At 53.7% G+C, this 21419-nt stretch overlaps 2 protein-coding genes across 2 annotated transcripts; both read left to right on the plus strand.

Annotated features, from left to right (window-relative positions):
* Nucleotides 1–995: 995 nt before the first annotated feature.
* Nucleotides 996–20148, plus strand: LOC123077854 (uncharacterized). The gene is made up of 7 exons (XM_044500189.1): nt 996–1243; nt 17312–17390; nt 17599–17728; nt 17851–17917; nt 18207–18302; nt 19552–19697; nt 19871–20148. The coding sequence occupies exons 1-5, from the start codon at nt 996–998 to the stop codon at nt 18250–18252; spliced, it is 570 nt and encodes a 189-aa protein (XP_044356124.1). The 3' UTR covers nt 18253–18302; nt 19552–19697; nt 19871–20148.
* LOC123112844 (uncharacterized) lies at nt 7699–9399 on the plus strand. The gene is made up of 2 exons (XM_044533947.1): nt 7699–7985; nt 8075–9399. The coding sequence occupies exon 2, from the start codon at nt 8286–8288 to the stop codon at nt 8859–8861; it is 576 nt and encodes a 191-aa protein (XP_044389882.1). The 5' UTR covers nt 7699–7985; nt 8075–8285; the 3' UTR covers nt 8862–9399.
* Nucleotides 20149–21419: the final 1271 nt, after the last annotated feature.

Below are 21419 nucleotides of genomic sequence, written 5' to 3' on the forward strand. Positions count from 1 at the left end.
TACTCTGCTACTAGTTCCCGCTCTCAAACCAAAGCCTCGGCCTAGCCTTTATAATCTCTCAATTCAAGAGCTAGGTGTCAGAAAATAAACCACGAGGTGGTCATCGCGCATGAGTCCGAGCTCGTGTTCGCGTCCAGCGTATAGGTCCAGGATGTCAGTGGCCGTAGAAACGCAACAGGAGGCTCGCATGCATGGCCAGAGAAGGACTGCTTTCGTTTGTGCGAAGAGGCAGGAGAGATGGCCGGCTATGGTGTTTTCAAAATATTTATGTAGTCTATGGTGTTTCTTTAATTTTAAAATGTTCGTACGATTTTAGAAATTATGCACGCATTTTATTAAAAATACTCATGTAATGTAAAGTAGTGTTACCCTTACAGGAATGCCCGTCTATTTCCAGAAAAATTCTTGTACTCTTAATTAATATTTGATGAATTTTAAATATAAAATTACATTAAGTTTTATACAAAATATGCAAACAGTTTAAAAAAAGCATGAGCTTTTCTATAAAAAGATGCAAACACTTGTTAAAAGTTGCATGGAAAAAGATTTCATTGTTTTGGCACAGTTACATAATTTGATAAGAAGAAAATATTTTTTAAAATATACCTCCGTCCGGAACATGTGCATGTTTTACTTCTGAGAATTGCTTGTGTGCATTGCATGGATTTTACTTTATAAAATAGAGCACCTACAAAATGGACAAGTCGGTTCAGCTACTCCAGCGGTTCATCTTGTGCGCTTAACGTGACAGGGTTTTGTTTTGATTCCGCTCGTTGTCGCGCACTGTTTTTGTTTCTGTAATTTAATTTCTTGGCCCACTGACAAACATGCCCATTGCAATATTTGTGATTGTTTGACCGGTCAACGAAGTGTCATACGATGTTATACGACAAGTCAGTGACCGTATAATCACCGCTTCGCGTATATAATGACCGTAACGAGCGTATTTTAAAGTTCAGTGATTGTATCATGTTTTTGCTTTAACTACAGGGACCATGAGTGTATTTATCTCGATCGATGCAAAAAAAAGTGTATTTATCTCGATTCCAATCTACCTGCCCGCTCACGCCCTGCTCCCTCTTCGTCCGTGGAGCTGCGCCACTCCTAGAGGACGCGGGCGGCGCCCGGGCCTCGCCCCGCGGGGCTCGGCCAAGTGGCGGGTGACCGACGGCGGGGGCACCAGCGTAGTGCGCCAGCTGCGCGCGCTCGTCCTCGACTTGTGCCTCTCCTCCTCTAGCGTCCGGTGAGGCGACTCGTCCTTGGTTCTTGCTTCTCCTTGTCTCGCGTCTGGTGAGGCAATTCGTCCTCGATTCCTGCATCTCCTTCTCTCGCCTATGTTTCTATGTTGCTCGTCCCCGCTCGATTCGTCCGTCGTTTAGAGTAGAAGAATCGCGTCTGATTTGTTTCATTTTGCTCGTCCTCGATTCGTCTGTTCTGAAGCGCGTCTGATTTGATTGGTTATGCTCATCCTCGATTCGTCCGTATAGATAGAAATCTGGTTTGATTTGCTCGTCCTCGTCGTCGCCCGTTTAGAAGCGCTTCTGGTATGATTTTGCTCGTCCTCACCGTTGCCCTGATGCTATCGCGTGTTCTTGAGGCCGTCTTGTTGGGGGCCTCCGTCCCTGCGACTCTGGGAGGAAGCGAGCGAGCGGTCTGTTGGTTTGGGTCATAGCCTGGTTGCGAGCTAACAATTCTGTTTGAGAAACGCGTGCGCTTCTGTTATCTGACGATCCTGCATGTTGAGAATCTTGTGCGTGCGCTTTTTTTATCTGACAAATATATGTTTCGTGTTCGCGTCGGGCGACGGTTGCAGGAACGATCAGTTCTGCTTTCGAACTTGGAGCAATGTCAGATCGGTTCCTATGTTCCATCACCTACGTTGTTCGTCGGTTATTTTCAGGTCTCAAACGCATGCGCCCTTGTGATACTCTCGTAGTCTGGTTGCCCTATGTCGATTCTTGTTCTACCGGCAGGCGTGTGTGCTCCCATCCTAGATGCAGAGAGTCATGTTCTTGTCTGTTACGGTTGTTCTAATGCTGTTCTTTTCAATTGTTTATTGTTATCATGCTTTGCTTATGTTCCCATATGGCACGATTGATTGATTGTTGTTTGTTCTTTGATTGATTGGCTTGAGATGGATTGTTGTTTGTTATTTGATTGATTGGCTTGAGATGGATTGTTGTTTTTGTTTGATTGATTTCCTTGAGATGGATTGTTGTTTGTTGTTTGATTGATTGCCTTGAGATGGATTCTTGTTTGTTGTTTGATTGATTGCCTTGAAAAGGTACAAACCATGTAGGCCGATTGATGCGTTCTTGGCGTTCCTGATGGCAGTGGTTCTCTCTTTAGTGGTGTCGCTTCGCCATGGCGGTCGGCTGGTCCGGCTCTCGTGGTGATTGTGGTGCTCAACTCTTTGCCGTGTCTTCCTAGGGTGCTCCCGTCCCGTTCAGAGAGGCTAGAGGTGGAGCGGCTTCATCTTGCATGGAGTTTCAGTGGAGATGTCAAGTCATGCCCGACCGACAGGTGATACGCTTTGTCATGCCTGGTCGGCAGGTGCTACGCACGACAGATCTTCCAAAGACTTCAAGCTGTGTCGGCTGGTGGTACTTGACAGCATGGTGCTGAGGTGTATCAGTGGCGACCGTGACGTGCTCAGCTGTTTGCACGCAGGGAGGAGGTGCCGTTGGGCGCCGTGGTGGCGTCGACGATAGCTCGACCGAGCAAGGTTGATGCATCAGTATAGTTCTGGAGATAGAGCGGTGGCAGTTGGCGGCGGCGGCCTCTGAGTGCACGCCGGACCGGTGAGACCCATGCCCGACAGGCGTCCTGGATGGGACCTCAGGTCTTAGATGTTAGGTTTGGCTGCGATGTCTGTTTGGTATTAGGCCCAGGCTATCTGCGCCCCTTCATCAACTAGATAGAGTTGCTTAGACGACGACTTTAGTCTAACTGTTGTATTACTTTGTAAGGTCTTGTGAGAATAATTAATAAAGTGACCGTATGCATCGCCCAGATGCAGAGGTCGGGGGTCATCCTCCTTTTCCTAAAAAAATGTAGACCGATTGATTGTTGTTTGTTGCCTTGAGATATTACATGTTTATATGGCACGATTGAGTGCTGTTTGTTCATGGTTATTACAATCGATTGATTGTTGTTTGTTGATTGGTATCTAATTTTGGTATTGGTATTAGTATTAATTTTTTGAACTTTTTTTTGATTATTATGCCTTCACATTGCACTGCTCCCAGATCCATATCGACATGCCCACGCTGTCTGACGAGGATACAGATGTAAGGAACTTCTCCCAAGAATCTCTCTTGCTCCTTGTCGGGGGTTGGGTGCGACATATGCCAAAGGATGGCTTATCATGGTGGGGGCGAGTAGAACATTGCCGGTGCCTGGAAACGGGATGAGGCGAAGACATGCACGCCGGCGGATCTTACCCAGCTTCAGGGCTCTCCAAGGAGATAACACCCCTACTGCTGCTCTGCGGGGTCTCCGCATGATCACTAAGGCAAAGTGAATACAAAGTTGCTCCTAGAGCTGTTTCTGGAGGTAGGAGAAGGCAAGGCTAGCTTTCTCCTCCCTGTATGATCTGGTCTAGTGCTAATGGATTCGAACCCTTTGCATGGGTGCCCTGGGGGGTTTATATAGGCCTACCCCCCAGGGGTACAATGGTAAAACCGGCTGGGTGCGGGTCCCAGCCGTTTGTCTCTTAGGCCGCCGTCTTCTCCGCTGACTCCTGGGGCCCGCCGACTGGCCTGGTACGAGGGCGTCAGCCCTTGTCCGCCGCGGGCGGGTCTTGCCGGCTGCAGATTACTGTAGCCGTGCTTCTAATGATGCTGGCTTGGTCATGGGGTCATGGCAACAGTGCCGCCGCCTGTCGAGCGATCACTGTTGCCATTCCCCTATTGTGTCTGGTTAATGGCGTGTGGGGCCCGTGGGAGGGGCCGGCCGACTCCTGGGGGCCGACTCCCAACGGGTCTGTCTCTTGGTACTCTCGCCGTCTTCGGTACTCCCGCTGACTGGTAGGCCCCGCTGTCTCTGGGTCGTACAGACAGGCCGTCGTGGGCACAGGGCTCCGCCCCCAGTAGCTGATGTCAGGGCCGGCATGGCAACAGTGTCGCGCCGGACGGAGATCTCCGTTGGTACGGTGCACTGTGGCCATGCCTGCCCTTAAATAACAAGGTGGTTGCAGTTGCAGGCCGACTTCCTATAGTCGGCCTCTCCGGAAGTCGCTGGACAGGAGTCGGCTTATCTTGGAGTCGCCTCTGCGACTCGGCTCATCTTGGAGTCGCCTCTGGGACTCGGCTCGTCTTGGAGTCGCCTCTGGGACTCGGCTCGTCTTGGAGTCGCCTCTGGGACTCAGCTTAACTTGGAGTCGCTTCCTGAACTCGTGGGGCGCAGGCTGCCCTGATGTCTTGAAAGGTTCTGGGTCTCGGGTTAGCCTACCCGTGGCCCATTACTCCGACAGTAGTCCCCGAAGCTGGTGAGGCTCCGAGGGTGATACGTCGTGGGGCCTCAACAGTTTCATTCTTCTGGTGGTGGAATTTAGGCCTTGCTGGTCGTCTTCCTTCAGGCCGACTAGATGGAGTCGGACTCACAGTGGGCCGTCTTGCCCCCTGAGGAGTTTGAACGGCACGGCGGGAACCAGGCGGCGTGCCTGACACGCTTCCTCGCGGCCGCTTGCCGCGGACCCGTCGTGCAATGCCATGTGGCAGGGGCAGTCTGCTCGCTCACGCGCGCGACGGGACAGGCCATCGGGCGGGGCCCGCCACTACCGTGCCTCGGCCCACGAACGGATCCATTGCAGCCGTGCGGACGGTTGGGTTTCCCACGTTGTTACTGCGCGCAGTAACTTCGTGGGGTAAATCATGGGGGCGTGGGATCCCCTGCGCAGTTAATCCCACGCCCGCCCCATCGGCTTCTCAGCCTACGGGCCTATAAGTAGGCGGGGTGGGGGGGGGGGGGACGGCGAAACACGCGCGCCCATTCTTCCCTGCTCCCCTGCCTCCTATTGCCTCTTCTTCTTCTTGCCATCGTCGCTCCAAACCGCGCTGCGCTCGCCGTGATGAGTTCTTCCTCCACCGCCGCGGCTCCTGCCGTGCGCTCCGGCGTGTGGGACGGCTCTGTGGTGGACAACGACATCATCGAGCACCTCCGCAAGATGCGCCGGCTCCCCGGCGCGAACCTGGTGCGAGCCTGTGCCGCGCCGGCGGGGGAAATAAGGCCGGCGCCGGAGGAGGGCGAGCGGGTAATATTCCGCTCGCACCTCACGCGCGGCCTGGGGCTGTCGGTGAGCGGTTTCTTCCGCTCCTTCCTGGAGTTCAACGGGTTCCAGCCGCACCACCTCACTCCGAACACGGTGGTGCTGCTGGCCGCCTTCGCCACCCTGTGCGAGGGTTTCCTTGGTGTTCTCCCCACCATTGAGCTGTGGGGAGAGTTCTTCCAATCCAAACTCGGCACGCACGTCGCCGGCATACCAGCTCAGTGCGGCGCCTTCATCGCGATGCGAAGGTCGACCGCCGACAATCCCTTCCCCTCCATCGCGCTGATTAAGTTGGTGAAGATGTGGCAGCGGTCGTACTTCTACGTGAAGAACGTCGCCCCAGAAGGAGACTGGGTCAACCTGCCGCCCTACGAAGCCGACGCGCCGGCTGGGAGGCTTCCCAGCTGGTCCCACTGGGCCAAGACGCTGACTCCCGCAGGTGCCGCCGCCGTCGCGCGACTCCGAGTGCTGACGCAGTCGGAAGGCTTTGTTGGGGCCGACTTGCTGTCCGCCTTCGTGGCGCATCAAGTCCTCCCGCTGCAAGGCCGACCTCATCTGATCTGTCAGATGAGCGACCACCGGGACCCGAGTCGGATGTGCACCAGGGACATGCCCCACGCGGAGGTGGCAAACATGGTGAACCACATCGCGAACTGCGAGCTCATGGCGGACTGGCAGTTCGGCAAAGAGCCGTACTCGCGCGCCAACCCCCCGCTAGTGGTAAGTCGTATTTTTGTTCTTCTGTTTTTCTTTGTAGCCGAGTCCGACTTCTAATACTCTTGGTTTCTTCGAGTCAGAACCCCCTCATCCAGCCTGCAGCCGGCACCACGGGACTGCCCCGCGAGTTCGCTCCAGATCGAGCGGAGAGCGATGTTGACGACCCCGACTTGGGGGAGGCGGCAATGGAGGCCGACACCGAAGGCGGAGGCGGAGGAGCGGAAGGCGGCTTCAGGCCCTCGGCGACCTTCGCCGACTGGCCAGGCGACGACGCCGAAGGGGAAGTCTCCCCGCGCCGCCAATCAAAAGCTGGCCATCCAGGCGCGAGTTCCTCTGCCGGCTTGGCCGGCCAAGTCGGCGCAAAGAAGCGCCGGGCCGGGCCGAGTTCGCTCGGCGGCCGGCCCAAGAAGTTCAAGGGTCGGCCGCCGCGACCAAGCGGGAGGAGGAGGTCACGAAGGCCAACCGCTTCTGCAAGGAAGTGAAGAAGCCGCCGCTAGTCTCTGCGTAAGTGCTCTCTGACTTCGTCTTGTTTCCTTTTGATGAATCTATTCCGAGTCTTTTATACTCCTTTGCTTCAGGGCCCCTCTTTCTCTTGAGAGGGTTGCCGTCCCCTCTGTCATGGGGTCGGCCGACACGTCCGCCAATACTCGGCGGATTGACCCCGCCGCCGACCTTCGGGAGGCGACGGAGCGAAACGCGCGGGAGAAGCACGATGAGGAGGAGGCCGACCATCTGGAGAAGGCGGAGGCCGAGAAGGCAGCGGCCTCCGCCCAGAAGAAGCTGGAGGAGGCCGAAGCCACTGTCGCAGCAAGACAGCGGGCTGAGGAGACCGCGCACCGCCAATCGGCGTTGCTTGTCATCCTGCTAAACTCCGCGCCGCCGCCCCGGAGTTCACGGGGCAGACTAGAGAAGTCGGCGGGGAGCACCCCATCGTGGAGAAGGATGGTAGCGAGGCCTCCGCGTCGGGCACGGCCACGCCGCCACCACCGCCTCCACCGTCGTCTGGGAGCGCGCATGGCAAGCAGCCGGCAGGCCTGCTAGTGCCGCCGACTGAAGACGAGGCGGTGGCGAGGCCGCTCCTTCAAGTCGCCTCGCCAGCGCGCCGCCGCCTTGAGAAGGCGATTTCGGCGCCACGCCCCTTGGAGGCCGGTGCCGCCAGCTCGGCCATCCCAGATGCCGAGGCGACAAGCGTCGCGCCCACTGGGTGGGTGTGAGGAGGCGGCGACGGTCCGCTGAACCAGGCGCTCCTGGACGTCCAGGCGAAGCTACGAGCTGAGGCGAGGCCATCCAGGGCTGCACCAAGGCGCATCTGGCGTCGCGCGCAGCTATTCGGGTATGCTTTCCTTCTTTGACTTTGTTTTTTCTCGTTCTTCTCTGTGGGGGCGCGCCAGCGCACCCACTGGGTGTAGTCCACGAGTTTCGGGCCGGCTGCTGAGCAGGCGGCCCGGGACTCAATCTGGCGAGTTCCTCATATTTGTCTTTGTCTGATTGTTTATCATAGGAGTATCACAACCTCCGTGTCACTGCCTTCAACCGTAACATTGAGCAGCTGGGGATGCGGACTGCCGACTTGTCGGAGAGCCGGAGTAAGTCCTTCTTTTTCGCGGGGGCGCGCTGGTGCACCTGCGGGCTGTAGTCCCCGAGATTTGGGCCGACTGCTGAGCAGTCGGGCCAGATCTTCCCGGCGACCTTCTTTGTTGACGACTTAACGTCCTTTCCCTTTGTTCTTCAGAGGCCAATGCCGCTCTTCAGGAACGGTTGGGCGAAGCCAACACCGCCCTATGCGCCAAGGAGGTGGAGTGCGGCAAGCTCGCCACAGAGCGCGACCTGCTGGCCGCGCAGCTGGCGGAGCAGAAGGAGTTGCTTAAGGCGGCACAGGACGAGGCAGAGAAGAGAGAGACCGCTCTCCTGGCCGAGTTCGAAAGCAAGCGCACCTCCTGGACTGACAAGGAGGCGATGCTGACCTCCGGCTTCCACGAGATTGAAGACATTGTCGACGGTGAGTTTCTTTGCTTTCTTTCTTCGAGCCGCCGACTGCAAGTCAGGCCGACTCCTGATTCTTTCTTTTGCTTCTTTTTGTTTTGGCAGACTTCTTCCCTGGCCACTCGTAGGCGGTCCCTCGAGCCATCGAGGCTGACCGCGAGGCGCGGAGGGCGAATGGCGAGGAGATCGCCGCCAACGCCCCCTGACCATTGACGAGCAGCTCCTGAGCATCGAGACTCGTCTGCGGCCAGCCCATCAGCTGCTGCGCCGTCTTCAACGCGCCGGTGCTCAGGCAATTGCCGCCCTGTGGCCGGGCATGCCGGCTCTGCGCACTCCTAGTCAGACTGCCAACTGGCTGGAGGTCGCAGCTGGCCGTCTTAAGGCTTGGAAGGGTTCCTCGACCCAGGATGGAGCGCGTCGGGCCTTGGAATTCGTCAAGGCTTGGTATCCAGGGCTGGACCTGGACCGGCTGGCCGCGTTCCGGTCAGAGGCCCAGACAGAGCTGGTGGCTGTGGAAGGCGTCCTCGTCGAGCGTGCGGCGGCGATTGCCGACTACACCAACACCAGCGTCTTCGTTCCTAAGCGGGCCGTGAACGGCGAGGAGGTGCCACCGGAGTGGTTCGGGATGAACCCGGACTATGACGAGGACTCGGCGGAGGTGATCGGCTCCAGCGCCGAGGAGGAAGAAGAGGCGGAGGACGGAGGCGAGACGGAGGCGCCAGAAGACGGAGCGGACGACCAGTCTCAGCTCGACCGCGCCTCCAGCAACGAGTCGCGTCCGACTGAGCCGGCCGCCGCCGTAGACGATCAAACTGAGACTGCCCAGCCGGCCGCTCCGGGGCCTGACACCGCCGTCTCCGCCGACCCTCCGAATCCGTCTGCCGCTTCTTAGGCTGCCGTCTTGCCTTTTTTTTATCTGCTTTTAGTAGTCTTTGAAAGAACTTGTTAATTTGCACAATTCCACCCGCGGGGTGTATTTTGAACTTGGCCAGAGGCCTATGTTATGTAAATATCTACCCGACTTCTATCTTTCCTTGGTTGTTGCTCTTTTGGCTTTTCCCTTTGCCGCCTTCCCACAATCGCCGCTTTGCCAGACGAACAACCGCTGGGTCAAATGCTTGGCTACCTTAGGGAAGGCAAGTACTTGGCCTTTTTAGAGTTTTTTAACAAGTAGGATAGAAGGTGGCAAGCCGACTATTCAAGAGTTGGCTCTGCGAAGAGAGGCTGGAAGCCGGCTTGGGCTATGCTTATGCTTTGGGTCCTTAGCAATTTTTTCGTGTGGGCGCTCATTCTTCCTTACTCTCTGCCCACCAACAGTCGCTCTGCGAGCTGCGGCTTCTGACACGAGACGGCTTAAGCACCGCACACTACTTGTCCGACTGCAGGAAGCATTTCATAGCGCAAGATGGCGAGTCCCCGGGCCGACTAGTCGAACCCGGTGCCAAGCGGCATAACAAAGAGTAGCATACTCGAAGGCATAATTCTTATCATACAGATAACAAAAAGGGCAGTCCCCGAGCTCGTCTCGGGGGGCCCAAAGTCTTGGCACTTTAATACAAAGGATAGCGTGGTACATACTGCATCAACTATAAAATCTTCGGAGAAGATTTGCGTTCCATGGCCGTTCCGACTCTTTGCCGGAGTCGTCCCTCTTGCATGCTCGGGGCTTCTGGGCGTCGATTAGGTAGTAGGAGTCATTGCCCAGCACTTTGCTGATGATGAAGGGGCCTTCCCAAGGCGCCGCAACTTCTGCTGGCCGGCTATTCGCTGGATCAGTCGGAGCACAAGGTCGCCCTCTTGGAAAGATCTCGGCCTGACCTTCCTATTGTAGTATCGGCCCAGACTCTGCTGGTAGATGCTGGACCGGCTGAGTGGCAACAGCCGGCCCTCTTCCAGCAGATCGACGCCGTCTTGACGTGCTTCTTCTGCTTCCTCTTCGGTGTACATGGTCTCGCGGAGAGTCGAATTTGATGTCCGTCGGGATGACGGCTTCGGCACCGTAGATGAGGAAGAAAGGCGTGAAGCCGGTTGACTTGTTTGGAGTCGTGCGCAGACTCCAGAGGACCGCTGGCAGCTCCTCAAGCCAACAGCCGGCCGAACGCTCAAGTGGTTCGACCAGTCGAGGCTTGATGCCAGATAGGATGCGGCCGTTTGCTCGCTCCACTTGGACGTTTGACTGCGAATGGGCAACGGACGCTAAGTCCAGTCGGATGCCCTGCGTCGCGCAGAAACGGGCCAAGGCGCCTTTGGCAAAATTTGTGCCATTGTCGGTGCTGATGCTGTGCGGTATGCCGTACCGAACCGTGATGTCGGCGATGAAAGTCACTGCAGTCGGACCATTCAACTTCTTAATGGGCTTCGCTTCTATCCACTTGGTGAACTTGTCCACTGCGACGAGTAAGTGAGTTAGGCCGCCTCGGGCTGTCTTGAATGGTCCCACCATGTCCAGGCCCCAAACTGCAAAGGGCCAGGCGATGGGGATTGTCTTCAGTGCAAAAGCCGGCTGAAGCGGCTTGGAGTGGAACTTCTGGCACCCCTTGCATTTTTGGACCAATTCCTTGGCCTCTTCCAGGGCAGTTGGCCAGAAGAAACCGTGCCGAAAGGCTTTGGTGACGAGTGTTCTTGAGGCCGCATGGTGGCCGCACTCGCCTTAATGGATATCTCTGAGAATTGCTTGGCCTTGCTCTGGCTCTACGCAGCGCTGGTAGACACCAGTGACGTTGAGCCTGACCAGCTCTCTGTTGATTATGGTGTAGGCTGCTGCTCGGCGTTGCACTTGTTGAGCCAAGATTTCATCAGTTAGCAGCTCTTTGTTCACTAGAAACTTGAGGATGGGCTGCGCCCATGAGGGTGCTGCCATTTCTTCAACTGCCACCACTGCGACTTGGACAAGGGCGGCTGGGCTGGAAGGCGGTGGGCTGGAGTCTGCGGCCGCTTGCTAGATTGGCGAAGTCCCCGGGCCGACTGGTGCGGTCTCTGGGCCGACTGGCGCAGTCCCCGGGCTGACTGGCACAGTCCCCGGGCCGGGTTCCAAAGTCCCCGGGCCGGCTTCGACTGTGATCTTGTTGGAGCCGTCTGTAAGAATTCTCGTGCCGTCTGCTGGGGCTCTGGAGTCAGATCCGACTTCTTCGGAAGGAGCCGGCACAAAGATGGAGTCTGATTCTGGTGAAGGCTTGATAGACGGCTTAAGGAGGCGCTGAAGAGCGACGCCGGATGGTATCGCTTGGCGGGTGGAGCCGACTCGTGCCAAGGCGTCTGCTTGGTCGTTGTCATTTCTTGGCACGTGAAGGAACTTGCACCCCTCGAAGTATCCGCTGAGTTGCTGCACCAGGAAGCGGTAGCTCGCCATGTTTGCATCTTTGGCGTCCCAGTCGCCAGATGACTGCTAGACCACCAAATCGGAGTCGCCATAGCACATGATCCGGTGAATGCCGAGTTCCTTGGCAAGCCGGAGCCCGTGAATGAGAGCCTCGTATTCAGCGACGTTGTTGGAGGCGGCAAAGTGGATCTGCAACGCATACTTGAGCTTGTCGCCTTTAGGGGAGGTGAGGACGACGCCGGCTCCCAAGCCGATGCGCATCTTGGAGCCGTCAAAATGCATCCGCCAATGGGTGGAGTCGGGCGCTGGCGGCAGGTATGGGGTCTCGGCCCAGTCGACGAGGAAGTCGGCCAGTGCTTGCGACTTGATGGAGGTGCGGGGCTGGTAGTAGATGGTGTAGGGGGCCAATTCTATGGCCCATTTGGCCACTCGGCCAGAAGCATCTCGGCTCCCAATGATCTCGGCCAGCGGGGCTGTGCAAACCACCGTAATTGGATGTTCTTGAAAGTAAGGCTTCAACTTCTTGGCGGCAAAGTGCATGCCATAGCACATCTTCTGGTAGTGGGGGTAGTTCTGCTTGGAGGTCGACAGTACCTCGCTCAGGTAATACACCGGTCTCTGGACAGGGAGCACCTTGCCTTCCTCCTTGCGCTCGACTACAATCACTGTGCTGACTACCCTGCTGGTGGCGGCAATGTACAGGAGCATGGGCTCTTTAGGAGTCGGAGCCGCCAGCACAGGGGGAGTAGTCAACATCTTCTTCAGCTGGTGAAATGCTTCATCCGCCTTGTGGTTCTACTCAAAAAAGGTGGTCTTCTTCATCAGTTGGTACAAACGGAGAGCTTTCTCACCCAACCGACTAATGAATCGGCTGATGGACGCCAAACAGCCGGTGAACTTCTGCACATCTAACAGTCGGCTGGGTACCTCCATCCTCTCGATGGCCTTGATCTTCACAGGGTTGCACTCTATGCCGCGTTCGGAGACCAGGAAACCAAGGAGTTGGCCGGCTGGTACTCCGAAGACGCACTTCTCAGGGTTGAGCTTGATTTGGAATCGGCGCAGGTTCTCGAAGGTTTCTTTGAGGTCTTCCATCAGTGTCCCACGCTTTTCCGTCTTCACCACTACATCATCTACGTAGACGTGGGCGTTTCTGCCGAGTTGCTTGAGGAGGCATTTCTGCATGCAACGCTGAAAGGTGGCGCCAGCATTCCTTAAGCCGAACGTCATGGTCAGCTAGCAGAAGGCTTCGAATGGCGTGATGAAGGCGGTCTTCAGTCTGTCTGCCAGGCTCAGTTTGATCTGGTGACATCCTGAGTATGCATCTAAGAAGCTCAACAGCTCGCATCCGGCTGTGGAGTCTATCACCTGGTCAATTGTCGGCAGAGCAAACGGGTCCTTGGGGCACGCTTCGTTGAGGCTTGTGTAGTCAACACACATCCGCCACTGCTTATTCTTCTTCAGCACCAAGACCGGGTTTGCCAACCACTCTGGAAAAAACACCTCCATAATGAAGCCGACCGCCAGAAGCCGGGCTATCTCTTCTCCAATGACTCTTCTCTTCTCTTCTGACAGGAGGCGCAAAGGCTGCCTGACGGGCTTCACATCAGGTTGGACATGTAACTTGTGCTCGGTGATTTCCGTCGGTACACCTGGCATGTCTTTAGGGGACCATGCAAAGATGTCTCGATTCTCACGGAGGAAATCGACGAGCTCGCCTTCCTATTTGCTGTCAAGGTTTGCACCTATGACAGCGTACCTCTCTGGGTCCTCCGGGTCCAAGGGTATCTTCTTGGTCTCTTTGGCCGGCTTGAACGAGCCTTCAGCTTCCGACTCCTTTGGGTCGGGCGACATCTCCGGCTGCTTGGCGGCCATCGCCACGACCCGATCAAGAAGTTGCTTCTCAGCAGCGATCACCAGGGACTCAGCCAGCCAACTGCTCTCAGCCGCGCAAGCGGATGACTTTCTGTAGTCGCCGGTGACGGTCAGAATCCCCTTGGAACTTGGCATCTTCATCTTGAGGTAGGCGTAGTGGGGAACCGCCATAAACTTGGCCAAAGCAGATTGGCCAAGTAACGCATGGTATGGGCTTTCGAGGTCCACTACTTCAAACCAAACTGGCTCTCGGCGGAAATGATCTTTGTCTCCGAAGAGGACGTCTATCAGGATCTTGCCGATTGGTGAGCAGGAAAGGCCAGGTACAATGCCGTGGAACACAGTCTGGCTGCTCTGCAGTTGTCTTTGCTTGATTCCTAACTTCTCCATGGTATCCTTGTACAGGATGTTGATGCTACTGCCTCCATCTATCAACACTCGCGAGAAGCGAGTGGCCCGCCTATCTGTGGCCACAGTAGCGCTTAAAACCAAGGCGTAGGAGCTTGGATTCGGCATCACCTCTGGGTGATCGGCTCTGCTCCAAATGATAGGATTCTCGGACCAATGCATAAACTCTGGGGCATCTGATGCTACTGCATTTACTTCTTGCTGCTGCAGCCGCCTGCTGCGTCGATCATCAGCCACACTGGTGAACACCACATAGGCTCCATGCTCTTCCGGATACTCATCTCGTACTACGCCGACTGGCCTGACAGCCAGCTACTGGGGCGGCGGTGGAGGCGGCAGCCCAGCAGGCGGGGGAGGAAGGAGGCCGTCTCCTTTGGCGATTCTGGTAAGCCAGTGGCACTTTCGGGTGGTATGGTTTGACGGCTTCGAGCCGCTCTGGAACTTGCACGGACCATCTAGAGTATGCTTGTAAGAGAAAGCCGGCAACCAATTGGGCTTGCCACCCTTCTGTCGCTTGGTCGGAGGCTGCCCCTCCGGCTGTTGATCTTCAACTGTTGCAACCTGCCGACTGCTGGAAGTCGGCTGTGGGGCCTTGCGCTTGTTGTCGTTCTGTTGCTGCCGCCGACTGGCGTCTCCAGCTGGAGTTCTGGGAGCCTGAGGGGCCACTTTGCCAGTCGTGTTAACTTGAATTTCCGTCTTCATGGAGGAGTCGGCTGTGGCGTACTCGTCTGCTATGATCAGCAGCTCGTCGAGGGTTTCCGGCTCGTCGCAGAGGAGCCTGTGCTTGAGGAGGGTGCCTTCTCGGCACCCGGCGGTGAAGTACTCGATAGCCTGCACCTCGTGCATGCCCTCGCAGGAGTTCCGAAGCTCGCCCCAGCACGTGAGGTAGTCGCGTGTTGACTCGTCAGGGCCTTGCACGCACAAGGAAAGCTGGCGTGGCTTGGGAGGTCGCTTGTACGTGCTTGTGAAGTTGCGGATGAAGGCCTCGGTGAAGTCGACCCGGCTGTTGATGCTGTGGGGCTTCAGGCTGTTCAACCATGTCCGGGCCGTGCCCTGGAGCATGAGTGGAACATACTTCACGGCGACACGCTTGTTGCCGTTCGCTATGTTGACGACTGTGGAGTAGTCAACTAGCCAGTCATCCGGCTTCACGGAGCCGGTATACTTGGGTGTGTCTTGGGGGAGTGTGAACCCTTTGGGAAAAGGCTCGTCTCGGATGTGGGGTCCGAAGCATGGCGGACCCAACTCGTCTTCTTCTTCCAGCGCCAGGGATCGATGGAGTCGGTCGATCCAATGGCGGGCGTCATTCTCTCCGACTCCCTCTCGGCGGCCAAGGTGACCACCGAGAGTTGGATGCTCAACAGGTGGTGGGGAAACTCGCCTTTCTCTTCGCGGTGGGGGAGGCAGATAGTCGCCCTGCCGTTCCACTGCTCTTGGGCGGCCGTCTTGGTCGCGCTCGATGGTGATGCGAGTCCGACCGTGGCTGATAGCCGGCTCTTTGTCTTTTCTTCCGCGGACTCCGCCAGTTGGCGTCCGAGACATCGCGCCTTGATCTCGGCGAGGAGGCAGGTCGTCATCTGGTTGCCGCGGCGCCTCCGTGCGGCCGCCGGCTGCATTCTGCGCGGCAACCGCGTCGAGGAGCTGCTGGACTCGCTCCATCATCATGCGGCGCTCTTTGCCTTCAAAGTTCTTCAGCTCGTCAGTCGCCGCCTGGGCGGCGTGGATGTTCTCCGTAGGCGTGGCATACATGGGGCGATTGGCCCCGAACAGGTTGGCGATGGTCGCGCCGTGCTGCCGGACCGCGCCTAGGCGGCTAGGCCCAGTTGGAGCCGGCGAGCCGCCCACAACGCGATCCATCTCACGCTGGTAGGCTTCTGACAAGCGCCTCATGCTTGCCAGCTTTTTGGCGCCTTCAATGATCTGAAGGCGGCGTGTCTCCAGCGTCTCGGCGTCTGCGTCTTCTGGAATAGGAGCAGTCAGGTCTTGCAGAGCCGCGCCGAGCGGGAAATGAGCTCCCTCACCGGAACACTCATCATGACTGATGACGAGCACCTCCATGACGGCGCTTTCGCCGCTCTCCTCGTGAGGGAGCGGCTCATCATAGACCACCACATTGGTGGGGAACGCGTCGAGCGACGCGGCATCGGAGTCGACCAACATCAGGTCGGTGGAGCCTACAGACTCTAGGTCCACGGCAGGCTCGCCGGTGACGTGGAGTTGGTCAAGGAGGCCCGCGAGGAGGCTCTCGGGGCCGCCCGTGCCTGCATCGGATGCAGGCTCGTCGGAGAGGCGAACCTCGCCGACAAGTTCGGCGAGGCAGCTCGCTGCACAGGCAGCCTCAGCGCCGCGCAGCGCGTCAATGCAGACTCCGTCTGGCGAGCCTGGCTGGCTGCGCTCGCCAGGGAGGAAAAGGGTTCCCGTCCAGAACAAATCTCCGGACGACGGTGCACCTCGCCCTACGGTGGGCGCCAAATGTCGGGGGTTGGGTGCGACATATGCCAAAGGATGGCTTATCATGGTGGGGGCGAGTAGAACGTCGCCGGTGCCTGGGAACGGGATAAGGCGAAGACATGCACGCCGACGGATCTTACCCAGCTTCAGGGCTCTCCGAGGAGATAACACCCCTACTGCTGCTCTGCGGGGTCTCCGCATGGTCACTAAGGCAAAGTGAATACAAAGTTGCTCCTAGAGCTATTTCTGGAGGTAGGAGAAGGCAAGGCTAGCTTTCTCCTCCCTGTATGATCTGGTCTAGTGCTAATGGATTCGAACCCTTTGCATGGGTGCCCTGGGGGGTTTATATAGGCCTACCCCCCAGGGGTACAATGGTAAAACCGGCTGGGTGCGGGTCCCAGCCGTCTGTCTCTCAGGCCGCCGTCTTCTCCGCTGACTCCTGGGGCCCGCCGACTGGTGGGTCCTGCCGACTGGCCTGGTACAAGGGTGTCAGCCCTTGTCTGCCGCGGGCGGGTCTTGCCGGCTGCAGATTACTGTAGCCGTGCTTCTAATGACGCTGGCTTGGTCATGGGGTCATGGCAACAGTGCCGCCGCCTGTCGAGCGATCACTGTTGCCATTCCCCTGTCGTGTCTGGTTAGTGGCGTGTGGGGCCCGTGGGAGGGGCTGGCCGACTCCTGGGGGCCGACTCCCAACGGGTCCGTCTCTTGGCACTCTCGCCGTCTTCGGTACTCCCGCTGACTAGTAGGCCCCGCCGTCTCCGGGCCATACAGACAGGCCGTCGTGGGCACAGGGCTCCGCCCCCAGGAGCTGATGTCAGGGCCGGCATGGCAACAGTGCTGCGCCGGACGGAGATCTTCGTTGGTACGACGCACTGTGGCCATGCCTGCCCTTAAATAACAAGGTGGTTGGAGTTGCAGGCTGACTTCCTATAGTCGGGCTCTCCGGAAGTCGCTGGACAGAAGTCAGCTTATCTTGGAGTCGCCCCTGGGACTCGGCTCGTCTTGGAGTCGCCTCTGGGACTCGGCTCGTCTTGGAGTCACCTCTGGGACTCGGCTCGTCTTGGAGTCGCCTCTGGGACTCGACTTAACTTGGAGTCGCCTCCTGGACTCGCGGGGCGCAGCCTGCCCCGATGTCTTGAAAGGTTCTGGGTCTCGGGTTAGCCTACCCGTGGCCCATTACTCCGACACTCCTTGTATCGCGACTAGACTTTACATGTTACTTTTTTTGTGAAACTGGAGCTCCTTGCTGTAACCTATTATATGACTTTATGAGCATGCGCCACTTTCAGGTTACGAAAAAATGGGGTGCTCCAAACAAGATTGTCTTCCTCTCTTTCTTATACAAGGCATGCAGAAGATGTGCGACAAGTAAGTAACTCTATGTCAATATTTAGAGTGTGCTACACAGTGCCATCTTTCCCAACAGATTGAATTTTTTATATTGATATTTTGTTGAATGTCACATGTTTGTTTGCACTTCATACTTTGGAAAATATTCCTAACGTTAATAGTAATTAACATGTATTTTTCTCTATTGAGTACTACTTTGTTCGTTCTTTAAGTGTTCTTATTTCAGAAGTTTGCTCTGCACAAGTGCAACATGACTGGAAAACCTGCTGCTGTTACTTGTGTTGTGGACAGTATGATGGACAACCTAAGGCCTACTCGTGCAGATGCAACTGATGTGGCAAATGCGGTGCTCGATGGTTTGTTTTTGCGTCTTGCAGATATCTTATACTTTGGTGATCCTATACAGCTGCTCATTACTGCACCCAAACAAACTATAACTACACAAGCTGTAATATGAATCATAATTGTTTTGTTCAAGTAGTGATGCCATTCTCCTTGGTGCCGAGACTCTCCTTGGGTTGCATCCAGTTGAGACTATTACAACGGTAGGCAGAATTTGTGCTGAGGTGAACTTTCTTTTGGAGTTCTATATGTTCTCTTGATAATCATAGGCCTGTTTAGGAGGGCATTTGTTGATAGGTTCCCTTTTGTAGTTCAAATTAGACTTCAATACTAATAAAATGTTACAGATAAATACTATTCTTCTGAACAACCCCTAAATGTGTTCTCAACAAGTATATCCTTGGCACTCTAATGGAATCTAATGGAAATTCACTCCTTCCTGCCTTTTCTCTCTTCATAGTTGGTGATATATTTTCCTGAATTGTTTCACAGGCTGAGAAGGTCTTCAACTAGGATTTGTACTTCAAGCGAACCATGAAATACGTGGGAGAACCCATGATCCACTTGGAGTCTATTGCTTCCTCTGCAGTGCGTATTTTGTTTCTTTTCCTTTTCCAACCTTTTGTTAGTGTTTACAGGGGAACAATTTCTGTGTTCCATTGATTGAATATCAGTCTGTGACACTTAAGTCTGAAAATAGTTCACTACCTATTTGCTAGGTGCAGGCTGCTATTAAAGTTAAGGCTTTGGTCATCATTTGCTTCACCTCATCTGGATAGGAGAAAAAGAGTATTTCTTCTTATAGGCGCTTCACCTCATCTTGTAGTTTAATAGAAATTGATTCATATATTATGCCGTATCGAGTATCTGCAGGCTAATTGCCAAGTACAGGCCCACCATGCCATTCCTCATCTAAAAACATATCAATTGAAGTGGAGCTTCACAAGCGCATTTGAAGTATGTGAACACCTTGTTTTCTTGTAACCTTTTTAGTGTGGTGTTCAAGTAGACTCACTAATTAACATGTATTACCACGTATGTAACACATCCATATCTAGACAAATCTAAGACAAGTAATTCGGGATGGAGGGAGTACTATAGAATTTGCCAGATAAGAAACGGTAGTGCTTATGTTGAACCAAGACTTGTCTCTGGTGTTTAGCAGTGTGCCACTGTTATAACTCATATTTGTTGCATTATCTTCCTACAGGCAAGACAATCACTCATAGTTAGAGGCCTCTTTCCCATGCTTGCCAATCCACGTCACCCGATGAGTTAACCTGCCTTTCATCTGTTGGCTACATTAACCATTCTTTGGTGGTTCTTTTCAATTTTAGAATACATGACCCAGTATGTATAATATGGATAATAGGAACTACCTATAAATACCAACGTCCTTGTTGTGAACATAAAGGGAATAATGGCAGTTGGCCTTAGTGCATATTCCCAATATGTGAAAAGTGGATGCTTTACATACCCCAGGCCAGTGACTTAATTCTGCTTTTAGGGTTTTTGCTTGCATCATGTTCTACTTACAAATGGAATAAACACTAGACTGCAGTTCACTTTCAAACTGTTGGCAAGTCATCATAAGCTTGGTTAATCAGTACATTATTTCGAACTTGACTGGTGGTAGGCTGGTGTGTTTATTCTGTATAATATAAACGCAACACGTGAGCTTATAAGCTGGTGTGCACCAGTGAGACTGATGTTTGGAGGTTTCATCTTGCATCCTCCTTGAATTATTTGGTAGCTAGAATTCCTTGATTTGGACCCAACAAGTAAGAAGCTTGGTTTGCCTGGTGATTTGTACTGACATTGTTTCTCTGCCCTGCAGGCTGAATCTACCAGCACTAGGAATGAATCAGTGTTGAAGGTTGCTTTTGACCACGGCAAAGCATCCGGTGTGATCAAGTCGCATGGCTTACCTTAGCCAGAATTTCTATAAGAATGTTGCTCATGTTACATGCTTTGCTTTCTCTAGTAAGTAGAACAAGAATACATTAACATTTCTTTTATGTTTGTATGCGTACACTCATAATATTTGAATTACAAACCAAATTCTAAATAAATAAGCATGTGTATGTGCCTACAAACTTGTGGGTATTGTTGAAGATAATCACTTAATCAACCTCTAACTAGCTTCCTATTTTCAGGAACAAAGATCCAGATCACCCTCGCCCCTCTAGAGAAATCAGTTTACTCATTCAAGTTCTGGAAATTCTTTATAGCTTTTTGAGTTTACTTCGGTCTTTGCATGTATTAGCTTTCTGTTTGTGCCCCTGTCTATGTATGTTTCTTGTGTGCAAGTGCTCCATTCTCTGTGTGTGTGTGTGACCGTGTGTGGCTTGACTCTGTGTGTGACTATGTGTGGCTTGATTGTGTGTGTGCTTGACTCTCTGATTGTGTGACTCTGTGTGTGCTTGACTCTATGTGTGTGTGAATGTTGCATTTGCTTGATGGTGTGGCATGTATGCTTGAATGATGATTGGTGTGGTTTAACACTGCCTTTGCCGGTCCCAAGCCTGGATGTGAAAATGTGGAGGGAGCTGCGTTTACCTCCTTTGTATTATATATATATATATATATATATATATATATATATATATATTCACCTTCTGAATTTTGTGGCTGATGGCATTCTAGTTTACCTAGATGGTTAGCTTGTTAATTAGTTGTGTGCATGCAAGACTTGAAATCTAGCTGATGTAGTGTTTAGTTTCTGTGCATGATAAATGGTTTTGTTGTGCATCTTTTTAAAGATGTGGACCGTTTGCCCCTCTATTTCCCTCTTTTGGATGTTAACTAGCATTTGCTGTGTTTCTGAATTGATTATCTATTGTAAGATATTTTAGCATATATCGTTCAGAGATAAATGTCTTTGTTTGCAGTAGTACATTTTATTCATTCCAATGGTGATTTCACTTCTGATTTTTGTGTGTTGGAACTCTTGCGGAAGTTCTTTGTACTAGGGTACCAATGTATATCTATTTCAGTGTCATTTTCTACTATAACATCACTAAAGCCAATGGTATATATGTTTTATTTGAGATGAGTGATGTGATTACATTGTACCAGGCATGTGACTGCAGTAGCCTCGCAACAACAATTATCTAGTTACTTTAACAGGACTTCTGAACAATCAAGTAGTTCACAATATGCAGTTTTACATATATTCATGAATGGAGCTTCTTCACTTCCTACATGCAGCAGGTTGTCCATGTTGTGTGTTCCATATGGATTAAACGCCATCGACTACTTTGTCTTCGATGCCGCGGCTCCTCGTTGGGTGTTCAATTTTTTTGTGTGTTCAATTTTTAATCCCCATTATGCATGATGTTGTTTGTTTCTGTGTAATTTGGACCTCTGGTTGTGCTCTTATGAGCGGTGTCTCTGCTCGTGTGGACACACATGATTTGAACCGCGATTTTGAGCTGTGATTCTACTAGTGAGGCAAGCATGATTTCAACGGTGTTTCCATGAAATTTTGAACCATGTCTGTGTTATGATCTTGTGAAAACGTCGCGTTAATATTTATTGCCAATCGTGTGTCGTGCCAATGCTGCCTTTGGTTGATTGTGTGGCTTGTTGCTTAGCTGAATGATTGGTTGTAGTGTTTGCTATTTTTTTTGTGTTTAGTAGTTTTGTAGTTTAACACTGCCTTTACCGGTCCCAAGCCCGGATGAAAAAACGTGGAGGGGACTG

Source organism: Triticum aestivum, chromosome 1B, assembly GCF_018294505.1.
Source record: "Triticum aestivum cultivar Chinese Spring chromosome 1B, IWGSC CS RefSeq v2.1, whole genome shotgun sequence".
Taxonomy (NCBI): Eukaryota; Viridiplantae; Streptophyta; class Magnoliopsida; order Poales; family Poaceae; genus Triticum; species Triticum aestivum.